Here is a 12,279-nt window from a genome sequence, read left to right on the forward strand (position 1 = left end):
GCGCACAGCAATGTCCCACAAACAGTCGTAGATTGAAAATGACCAATTTATTATTGTTTTTTTTGGAGGGATTATTATTAGGTGTGTGGGGTAAGGAAACTTGCCCAAGGTTTCGCCCTGTCTGGAATTGAACTCAGGTCTCTCGCTTGCGAAGCGAGTGCTCTAACCACTGAGCTACAGGACTCCACAGGAGATCCACTGTATCTACTCCCACCACCTTGGCTGAGATTGTTGAGCTCAGGCAGAGACCAGCGCTGGAACCTTTGCTGCGGGTGATTTCACACTAAACAGCACTTTTGCCAACGGAGCCGATGTACGTCTGTCGAACAGTCAAATTGTTTGCTGATGAAAGGGTTAATGAGCGTGAGTTGGTTATTCCACACCCTGTACTCCCTCTCTGACCTCTACACATAATTTAATCCTCTCTTCTGTCAAACACATCCTTTCATCGCGATCCCCCATTCCCTAGCAAGTAGGCACGCAGCACATTCTCATGTTATCAGCTCTTACGGCGGGAGGGAGGGAAGAGAGAGAAGGGAGGGGGGGATTTCACTGAATATTTTCCATCACCTTTTGCAAGCTGTCTATCCTCAGACACTCTACTCAGACACATTTACCTCCTTACCTCTCACATCTGGTTTACACACAGCACACAATATACAATTCAGAATACACCTGGCCCAGGTATACAGCGGATACACACCGATTTACAGTTGATTAACACAAGGTGCACAATACACAATTTATGCAACGTTACACATCAACACATACCCCTTTACACACCATTTGCACATGGCACATAATGGACAACAATGTGTGCATGATTTGCATTCCAAGACTTCATCATCTCTCCCTGTGCGGTTATAAATACCTGCCCGGTGAGATACCGTAAATGCCACTCTGATAGGGAGCAGATTAGGAGCCGATTCCTCCTCACACCCTCACCCTCACCATACTCACCCTGGCCGTCCTGTCCCTTGAGCCGCTGATGATGATGTGCTCTCGGCTGTCAATACAGTTGACCTCCTGGTTATGTGCTGGTCGCTCAGTGTAGAAGGAGCTGCACGTGTCATGGACGATAATCTTTCCATCTCTGAGAAGTGGAATGCACACTTTGGTTCATTGTATAAAGTGCAGCCCTGTTATAATAATAATAAATCTTGCATTTGATAAAGTGCCTTATCACATCTTCGAGATGTCGCAAAGTGTTTCATAGAATATACTGTAAAGTGAATTGACTGTATACTTTTAGCGCAAAATGCAGCAACCAATTGCGCACAAACAGTCGTGAATTAAGTGACCTACACCAAGGTCCCAGTTATTAAGAAAACATCTGAAAGTGACCTAATAGTGAGTTCCCTCATTACTGACAGGGAAAGCACACAGATTCCACAGTCTACAACTTCAGGATAATCCTTGTGCTTGACTTGCTCCGTTACCCAGTGTGTGTTGTACACAGACAAGCCGTATTGCATCAGAGAGGAGCAGAGTATTCCCTTACACCTGGTATGTGTACACCCAGGAGCAGTCTACACACACACACACACTCACCCTCCTCCACTGATGACAAGTGACTGATTGAGGACAAAGCGGCACACGTCATCCTGATGACCGGAGTACACAGAGAGAGGCCGTCGCTGGAAGGTGCCGGAAGCTGTAGGTAACCGGTACGCACGGATATCAGCCGCATGGGAGAGATACAGTGAGCAATCGTTCAACTCTAACCACGGCAAAAGGCTGAGGAGAAATAAAACCATTTCAATCAACTCTAGGCAACAGCATAACTGCACGTGGACAAACAGCCACACTGTCACACTCACAAACAACTCATACAAACATTAAAATCCCTCTGCTCTGCCCATTCTCAGCCAACACACTGTATTATACACTGAATCTCGCCTAAGGTTAATCCACCTACCTAACCCAGTATAGTGCTGTGTAGCTTTACTTTGTATCTAACCAATGCTTTGACTGAACTGGGCTGTGTATACAGTGTGGTGTAGAGAGCTTTGTACAGTGTGTGCATAACCCTTGTATAGCTTATCTGAGTGCTGTATATAGTGGGTGTAGAGGGAGCTTTGTACGGTGTTGTGTCTCTAACTCGTACCGTAGCTGACCTGAAATGTTGGATATTAACACTGGGTCTAAAGTCCTGCATTACCCAGCACTGTGATTGAAGAGTCAGGAGAATGGAGATGAAACGCTTACTTGTATTTCCACTTCAGCAGCACTTCTCTGCGGCACCGGCCTCGCTTCCAGTTCTGGGAGACCTTTATCCTCTCTTTCAGAGGAATTCGGGGAGCCCTGAGCCCGAAAGGAACAGGAGAGAGAGTTACAGATCATAGGATCAATGGATTCGTAGAAGCCTTTTCAGAAAACCAGTCATAGAGCACTGACATAGGACAGACACTGATGGAATTCTCAGCTTGGATTGGAGACTCTTAAGCACAGTGATGGGTTTCCGCATATGTCAGACACCCGGCTGACCAAAAAAAGACATTGATGTGAATTATAGATCACACAGTGTAGTACTAACAACAACAACTTGCACTTATATAGTGCACTCCATGCAGGGTAGCATCTCAGAGCGCTTAACAATGGCGGAGCCTGACTCCGAGCTGGAGGGAGGGGGAGATAGCTGTAAGCACAGTCGAACAGACACGTTTTCAGGCGGAACTTGAAAGAGAAAAGAGAGGGGGCAAGGCGGAGGGATTGAGGGAGAGTGTTCCAGAGTTTTGGGGTGTAGTGACTGAAAGCACGACCTCCGATGGTGGGGCAGAGGGTGCGAGTGATGAGCAGGAGCCGGTGCCAGTCGAGCGGAGGCACTGGGTGGGGAGTGAGGGGGTTGGAGAGGGAGGGAGGTGCCAGACAGTGAAGGGATTGGACACAAGTGAGAGGATCTTGATGTCGATCGGTTCGGTGATGGGGAGACAGTGGAGCCGGGGCCAGAACTGATGAGATGTGGAGACGGAGTTTGGTCAGTATGCGGCGGCAGAGTTCTGAATGAGCTGATCTTGTGAATGGTAGAGCTGGGGAGACCAGCGAGGAGTGCGTTGGAGTAATCCAAGCAGGAGGTGACAAACACATGCACGAGGGTTTCAGCTGCATTTGGGGTAAGGTAGGGTCGGAGGCGGACAATGTGGTGGTGGTGGTGTAAGAAGGCAGTCCTGGTCAGGGACCGAATGTGGGTGAGGAAGGACAGGTGGGGGTCGAACCGAACGCCAAGGTTGTTCACTGGTTCAGTGAGTCAGAGGAGTTCAGATCCGCAAGAGTGAAGACGTTGACGGGAGCCAAGGAGTATGGCTTCCATCCTGTCCATATTCAGCTGCATGAAGTTTACACTCAACCAGGCCTTAATGTCTGCCAGACGAGCTGATAGAACATTGCGGACCTGGAGTTGGTGCTGGAGGAGACAAAGTAGATTTGTGTGTCATCCACATACATGCAGAAGTTTACCCCGTGTCTGTGGATGACATCGCTCAGAGGGAGTAAATAGATAAGGAAAAGAAGAGGCCAAGGATGAAGCCCTGGGGTATCCCGCAGGTGATCGGGCAGGAGAGGGAGGAGAAACCATTTTCTGAAATGAAATGGAGGCAGTTGGTTAAGTAGGACTCAAACCATGTAAGTGCGGTCCCACTAAGGTGGATGAGGGAGGAGAGCCGATGGAGGAGGATGGCGTGGTCGACTGTGTCGAACACAGCAGAGAGATCCAGGAGGACGAGGAGGTAGAGGAAGCCCTGATCACTGGTAGAGAGGACATTGTTTGTGACTTTGACAAGCGCTGTCTCTGTGCTGTGGGCAGTCAGGGTGAAAACCAGACTGCAGGGGCTCGAGGAGGGAGTGAAGGGAAAGGTGTGACCGACGTTGACCTGCAACCGTGCATTTCAGGACTTTGGCAAGGAAGGATAGGTTGGAGATGGGATGGTAGTGTGAGAGATAGAGGGATCGAGGGTGGGTTTTTTGAGGAGGTGTGTGATGACAGCGGTTTTCAGGGGGAGTGGAATAGAGCCTGAGGGGAGAGACTGCTTGATCGTGTTGGCCAGCGGGGGAGAGAAGGGGGAGTTGAGTGATCAGCAGCTGAGTGGGGAGGGGATCAAGGTAGCAGGTGATGAACTTCATCCGGGCGATTGTGGTTGAGAGGGAGAGAGAAATTGGGGCAAAGGAATGTAAGGAGGGCGAATGGCAGGAGCCGTGGCGGAGGGAGAAGGTCTGGGTTGCGGATGGTCTGGGTGGGATGGAAGGGGACATGGGCGGGTGGGGAGGATGATGCAGCCAAGCGGATGTTTTCAATTTTTGAGGCGAATAAGTCTAGGACCTCTTTGCATTTGACGTGAGGATAGAGGGGGCTTGAGGGAGTGCATGGAGGAGGTGATGGATGGTGGAAAACAGAACCTTTGGATTGTTGTTTGCCTCCAGGATGACTTTAGAGTAACAGCAATTTACATTCGTACAGCACCTTTCACTTTAGGACGTACTCAAATCGTTTCACAGAGCATACCGTAAAGTGGATTGACTGTATATTTTGTGGGCAAAACACAGCAACCAATTGCGCACAGCAGTGTCCCATAAACAACTACAAAATTACATTTGTAAAACGCCTTTCACGTTAAGAGGACGTCCCAAGACGCTGAACTGTCGGGGATCAGGACCTGGGCATGTGGGGGCAGGGTTGGGATGAGGGAGGGTAGAGAGGTAGGAGGGCGGCTGAAGGCACGGTCGAAAAGGAGGGTTTTGAGTCGTGCCTTGAAGGAGGCAAGAGAGGGAGCAAGGCAAAGGGATTGTGGAATGGCGTTCCAAAGGGTGGGGGCAGAGAGGCTAAAAACCCTGCTGCCAATGGTAGGGCGGATCAGGCAAGACACCTGGAGCAGGCCGGGGCCTGCTGAACATAGTGAGCAGACAGGTTGATAGCCGGTCAAACAGTCGTGGATTGAGTGACCACATGCTTTTGTCATTTCCGACCTTAGCATCGTGGACAAGGCCATCTCGGACTTCATCTCCTTCTCTTCTTACATTCCTCTTTCCTCCACCAAGCCATCTACCATTCTCTACCGCCCATGGAAAAGGCTGCCCCCTGAGACCCTCACAAAGGCCCTCACATCATCAAATATCCTATCCCTCTGGCCTTCCGCCCGCAGAGATCCTGAAGCAGCCGTCCAGCTGCTCCGTGATCGCCTCTCCTCCACCTTCAACTCCCTCGTTCCCCTGAAATCCAGGACCATCTCCAAAACCACCCGATCCCCCTGGTACAACAATCATCTCAACTGCCAAACCCGGCTGCTCGAGCGCAGATGGTGGAAAACTGGCCTGACAGTTCACCGCCAACTGTGGCTCAACATCTCTACAGCTACCGCCATTCTTTGACATGCGCAAAAACAGCCTTCTACTCCCAACATCATCTTGGAGGCTAAAAACAATCCTAAAATCCTTTTTTCAACAACAACTTGAATTTATATAGCGCCCTCCACGCCGGATGGCATCTCAGAGAGCTTCAAAAATAGAGTTTTCCACCACCCACTATCTCCTCCGTGCCCCCCCTCAGGCCTCCTCAATCTTCACATCCAACGCCAAGTGCGAGGAAGTCATGGACTTTCATCCAAAATCCACAACATCCGCCAGGCAGCCTTATCCGCCTGCCTCTTGTCACCCACCACCCTCTCTGTCCCTCTCACCCTCCCCATCATCTACTCCTACCACCACCCCCATTCTACATTCCTTCCTCCCCATCTCTCCCTCCTCCCTCTCACCCTCCATCACCTCCATGAAACCCACCCCCTGCTGCCTCGATCACCACCCCACCAACCTGCTGGTCACCCAGCTCCCCCTCCTCTGCCCACTACTGGCTGACGTCATCAACCAGTCCCTCTCCTCCGGATCAGTCTCTGCCCCCCTCAAAACTGCTGTCATCACCCCCTTCTCAAAAAACCCTCCCTAGATCCCTCAAACTCCAGCCACTACCGCCCTATTTCAAACCTTCCTCGCAGAAGTCCTAGAACACGTTGTTGCAAATCAACTCCGCGCACAACTCTCCTCCCACTTCGAACCCCTCCAGTCCGGCTTCCGCCCACAGTACAGAGACCGCACTTGTGAAAGTCACAGATGACATCCTCTCTATCTGTGACCAGGGTCCCTCTGCCTCCTTGCCCTCCTGGATCTCTCCGCTGCGTTTGACACAGTCGATCACTCCATCTTCCTTCACCGCGTTTCCTCCGTCATCCATCTCAGTGGGACTGCACTCGCCTGGTTCAAGCCCTACCTCACAAACTGCCAGCAATACATCTGCACAAACGGCTTCTCCTCCCGCTCCCCTGGTTACCTGCGGGATACCCCAAAGATTCATCCTTGGCCCCCTCCTCTTTCTGATCTATGTGCTCCTTCTTGGGGATGTCATCCGCAGACATAGGGTACACTTCCACATGTATGCGGACGACATTCAACTCTATTTTTCCACCTCACATTGCGACCCCCAGTCCCCTGATGTTCTGTCAGCTGCCTGTCAGACCTCAGGGGCTGAATGAGCGCAAATTTCCTTCAGCTAAATGTTGACAAGACGGAAGCCATACTCTTTGGCTCTCATCAATGTCTGAAATCTCACCTCTTCCACCTACCCGAACTCCCCCTAAAACTCTCCGTACACAACCTAGGCGTCAGGTTCGACCCCCAATCGTCCTTCCTCCCCCACATCCGGTCCCTCACCAGTACCATTTTCTTCCACCTCCAACGCATCGCCCGTCTCTGCCAATATCTCTCCCCAAAAGCCGCTGAAACCCTGGTCCATGCCTTCCCCCTGGCTCGGCCCAGGATCCGTTACTGTGAAGCGCTCTGAGACATCGTCCAGAGTGGAGGGCACTATATGAATCCAAGTTGTTGTTTTTTGAGGAATGATTGCCTCCGGAAAGCAATCTGCCAATCGACTCACAACCGGGTTCCTACTTACTACTAAGTAAACTTTTTTTTAATCCACAGAATACACAGCTAATACACTTTAAAGTATATTCTGTGTAGCGCTTCAAGACGTCTCAACGTCGTGATGAGACACTATATCAAATGCAAGGATTATTATTATTAATAAACAGAAGCATGTGGAGTAAGGAAACTTTGCCTAAGGTTTCGCCCCACCTGGGAATCGAATCCAGGTCCTCTCATTTGCGAGGTGAGCATGCTAACCACAGTAACCACTTGTAACCTGGGAATCATCTCCGATATCATCTGTGTGAATCTACTCTGCACCCTTTTATGGTGTGTAATGATCCCTTTTACGTTGTGTAATGGTGTGTTATGCTGGTCCTGGCTCCCATACAACACCTCCCTTGATGAGCTACTTAGCACTTGAGAGCAATACAGGACAGAGGGAGAGCTGTGCTCAGCACAAGGTGCCAAGGCAATGGAGCGGGAGTCTTGCTGCTCTCCAGCACCCACCATTTGCTGCAGAAACAAATGTTAAGACACATGTTCACCAACAATGGGACCATCATCACACAACAGACCATAAATCAGGCCTGCATTTGGGCTGGAGAAAAGGCCCCCACCTTCCTGAAATCACCCTCCCTCCCAAAGCACTGTCAAATTTCACACCAATTTTTGTTGCTGAAATATCCCCACTTCTTGTGTAGCTTCTTTATAGAAACGTAAGAATTTTCACAGTACAAAAGCGGGACATTCCTTTAGACCCATCACGTCTGTTCCGGTCGGTGCTCTCTCTGTTTTCCTAACTTGGCCTTTTTTCTATTTATCCCATTCTCCAGCTCTTTCCGCACATTGCTAATCAATTCATCTTCGAATGACTCTGTTGATCCAATCTCAATAGCCATGTGTGGAAATGAATTTCACATCCTAACAGTCTTCTGAATCAGGAAACTCCATCCAACCTCTCTCCCCTAATAATAATAATCCTTGCATTTGATACAGCATCTTATCATGTCGTTGAGACATCTCAAAGCGCTTCACAGTATATATTGTGGATTGACTGTGTATTTTGAGGGTGAACGAACATTCTGATAACTATCCTGAGCATTCGTCCCAGTCATCATTTTACCTTCTTATACCCCTTCAGAACATTAACACCTCCTCTCTGTCTTCCATTATATCTCCTCATATAATATTCAACACTTCTTCTGAAGGGTTTCCTGGTTTTCTCTGGCCCTGCAGTGGGAGCTCGGGGGAGGAAATCACACACAAGTTTCACTGTGTTCTCAATCAACACAGACATGTGCGGACATCCCAGCAGGAGTCAATGAAGGTGATCAGGAAAGCCAGGAGGCCTTCCCCTCACCTCACCAGACTACAGGCTGTGACGCCAACCACAGTTCCTCATCCTGGCAGAGATCATTTCTGGAGCGCTGCAGCTTAGTGGTTAGTGGTTGTTAGTCGATTGCCAGATCGCTTTCCGAAATAATCCCTTAGATTCATAGAATGTTACGGCACAGAAGGAGACCATTTGGCCCATTGAGTCTGTGCGGCTTTTTGACAGAGCGTCACTTTCACTAACCCCAATCACCAGCCTTCTCCCCATAACCCTGCAAACCCGTCTTCCCCAGATAAATAATAATAATTTGGTCACTTAATCCACAACTGTTTGTGGGACGCTGCTGTGCGCAATTGGCTGCTATGTTTCATCCACAAAATACAGTCAATTCACTTTACAGTATATTCTGTGAAGTGCTTTGAGACATCTCAAAGCTATTATAAAGCGTTATATCAAATGCAAGGATTATTATTATTATAAGCTCACTCAGCGGGCAGCACCAACACCACCTTGCGTTCACATAGCACCTTCACATGGGGCATCATCTCACAGATCTGAGACATTCAGCCTGAAATATTTATTTTGACTCATTGGTATAGTGGGTGGATGCCTTACCCCATCAGGCCATCAAGGGACTCAGCAATGCAAGGGTTAATATCCGATAAAGATCAAGGTGTTTCGGCGGTGGGGGGCTGCACCTTGCATAGCAATCTCACCAACATTAATTTCTGTTACTCGGGCAACTCTGCAACATACACCTCGTAACGCAATAAAACAGTTCAGTGCCTCTCACCTTCTCCCCCCAATCTGCTCCAAGCTAATTCCCATAAGCTTTTGTTTAAAGCATTGTTGCTGGAGGCCACTTAAACATGATTAGATGTGGTAAATAAGCATTGAACAGAGCTGCTAAGGCAGGTTATACACACTGTCTGCTTCACAAGAGGCATGCCCATTGCTCCACTTTCCCACCCTACTGCTATAGCCTGGGGGCTTTTTCTCTCTCACTTCTCCTGGTCTCCTTCACTCTCTCACCCCCACCTTCCCACCGCCATCAACTTTTTTTTAGTGTGATTACATCTCGTGATTCGGGAAAACATGAGAAGAATTTGCATTTTATAGCACCTTGGATACTGAAACATCTCAAGAAGTTCACAGTAATTATTAGTTTTTTGGGGTCAGCCGGGTGTCTGACACATACAGAAACCCATCTTAAGAACCTCCAAACCAGACAAATTCCACATATGAGTGTCACTTAAACATGGAAATGCCCCTGTGTTTGGAATGGAATGCACTCTCTCTCATTCTCTCTCTCCCCGGTGGGACAGTACCCAATTCCGGAGAGCATATTATAAAATAGTTTATAATACCTCATTTGTTAGTAACTATATTTATGGGCAGCAGCAAAATCTCAAATAAAATTTGTAATACAACTAATTTCCTCTACAGCCATGATTAGCTCTCATTTTGCTGTGTGCAATGCATGTGAAAATTAGGATAATAATAATAATCCTTGCATTTGATACAACACCTTATCACATCATCGAGATGTCTTAAAGCATCACAGAATAAACTGTAAAGTGGAATGACTATATACTTTGTGGGTGAATGCGGCAGCCAGTTACACACAGCGGTATCTCACAAACAGCCATGGAGTGACCAGAACACTAAATAGCTCACAGGATCTTTAACATCTGTCTGAGCAGTTTAATGTCTCATCTGAAGGACAGCATCTCTGACAATGATACACCTCCAGCACTCCAATGGAGCGTCATCTTAAACTATGTGATTCCAAGTCCCGACGTGGGGGCTTGAACCCACAATCTTCTGACTCACAGGCGAGAGTGCCAACTCTGAGCCAGGTTGACACACAACAGGATGGCACTTCAACAGAACGATGGCAGCTCCTGCAATACAGAGCTTCCCCCAGTACTGCACTGGATTGTCAACCTGAACTGGGAACTCAGGTCCTGGTGAAACCACTAACATCTGGACACAGCACAGCTAACAGCAGATTTTTCTTTAAAGTTCACATCTTCAAAGTTGATATATTAAAGGACACAGCAAAATTCTCACAAAGAGTTTTCCAAGAGGCTGCAGACATCACCAGATGTTGGCTGCCCTGAATACCACTTCGCACACCAACCACACAATAATCCTTGCATTTGATATAGCTCCTTATTACGTTGTTGAGACATCTCAAGTGCTGCACAGAATATACTGTAAAGTGAATATATGTATATTTTGTTGGCGAAATGCAACAGCCAATTGTGCACAGCAGTATCCCACATACGTGGATTGAGTGACCAAATTATTAGTTTCTTTTTTTGAATGGATTATTAACCGCGGACAACTATCCGCCAATCGACTAACAACCGGGTTCCTACTTACTGCTGGTAAATAAAGGCGTGTGGTGTAAGGAAACTTACCTAAGGTTTCACCCTGCCCGGGAATCAAATATGGGTCTTCTCGCTTGTGAGGCGAGTGCCCTAACCACTATGCTAGAGGACTGCACAACACCATGTAAACAATCCTGGACAAGATTGCACACAGTGCTATAGACAGGGAATGTAATATGGGGGAGAACACTCCATTATTATTTTAAAATAACCTCCAAGTGGTACAATTGCATCCTAAATGTCAAAAATAAAAATCAGTACTTTTCGGAGAAGACTAAAATGCACTGCGAGCACACAATTAATTTAAAAATAAGACAAATGGAACACAGAGGGTCAAGATTCCATGACACACACCATGTAATGTATGTCTTACGAAAATATAGTTTTGTGTGCAATCTTAATACACAATATAACAATAATTTTTGCTTTTGATTTAGTGCCTTATCAGGTCGTTGAGACATCTCAAATCGCTTCATAAGATATATTGTAAAGTGGAGTGACTTTGTATTTTGTGGGCAAAATACACAAGTATACATTGCATCTTTTTGAAGGTTTAAGGAGGTGTCTGCTTGGCTCAGGTGGAAGCCACCTCATGGCGATGTGTAGTTTATTGTTGTCTACACTCTTTGAAACTTTGACAATTGCCTACAAATACAGTCACTGCACTTTTACAGTAAAATCCTGTGAAGCGCTTTGAGACAGCGATGATAAAACACTATAGGAAGTGCAAAGATTATTTAATTGATCTAAGCAGCATGCTATCTATGCTGCATACATGGATTAGACTGTGTACAGACCTGAATGTGCACAGATTACAACAACTTGCATTTATATAGAACTCTTCACGTAGGGTCGTGTCTCTTGACTACATTTGCAGATCCATACTGCGCACACAGACACGCATTAGATGTAAATATTGGACAGGAATTTTATAAAAATATACATAAATAACTAATTGGGTTCTCATCACCATCTGCCCATTTTGTATTAGACATTTAATGTTGTTGAGTTGCTGATTGTATTAAAAGTTTGTGTATTAATCCCCAAGTCAGGACTTTGGAATTACACAGTCTAAGCTGACGCTCCATTGCAGCACGGGGTGGGTTGCATTGTCGGAGGTGCTGTCCTTCAAATGAGACGTTAAACCGAGGTCCCGTCTGCATGTTCAGGTGGGTGTTAAAGATGCCACGGCTCTATTCGAAAAGAAGGGAGTTTCTTTCCTGGTTTCCTGGCCAACAATTCCCCAAATAAAGTATGGTCACTCAATCCACGACTTTTTGTGAGACACCGCTGTGTGCAATTGGCTGCTCCATGTCACAGAATACCCTGTGAAGCACTTTGAGATACCTCAACGATGTGATAAGGCACCGTGTCAAAAGCCAGGATTATTATCATACCTGGAGCTGCCTCCACCCAATCATCAACACACACACACCACAAGAGACCCTGAACCAAAACAAGCAGCACCCAGCCACCTGGGGAGGCCTGGGGGGGGAGAGGCCGGGGGGGGAGGCCTGGGGGGAGAGGCCTGGGGGAGAGAGGCCTGGGGGGGGGGAGAGGCCTGGGGGGGGGGGAGAGCCTGGGGGGGGGGGGAGAGAGGCCTGGGGGGGGGGGGGGAGAGGCCTGGGGGGGGGGGGAGAG

At 47.9% G+C, this 12,279-nt stretch overlaps 1 protein-coding gene across 1 annotated transcript in view; it reads right to left on the reverse strand.

Annotated features, from left to right (window-relative positions):
• Positions 1 to 12,279, reverse strand: part of fbxw4 (F-box and WD repeat domain containing 4) — a 44,123-nt gene that overhangs the window by 31,441 nt on the left and 403 nt on the right. Inside the window, exons 2-4 of the mRNA XM_042337034.1 lie at positions 2,209 to 2,304; positions 1,552 to 1,737; positions 961 to 1,093 (exon numbers count right to left, since the gene is read on the reverse strand). Coding sequence (XP_042192968.1) covers positions 961 to 1,093; positions 1,552 to 1,737; positions 2,209 to 2,304 — 415 coding nt within the window. The remainder of the gene's footprint in view (positions 1 to 960; positions 1,094 to 1,551; positions 1,738 to 2,208; positions 2,305 to 12,279) is intronic.

Source organism: Callorhinchus milii, unplaced genomic scaffold (assembly GCF_018977255.1).
Source record: "Callorhinchus milii isolate IMCB2004 unplaced genomic scaffold, IMCB_Cmil_1.0 Scaffold7, whole genome shotgun sequence".
Taxonomy (NCBI): domain Eukaryota; kingdom Metazoa; phylum Chordata; class Chondrichthyes; order Chimaeriformes; family Callorhinchidae; genus Callorhinchus; species Callorhinchus milii.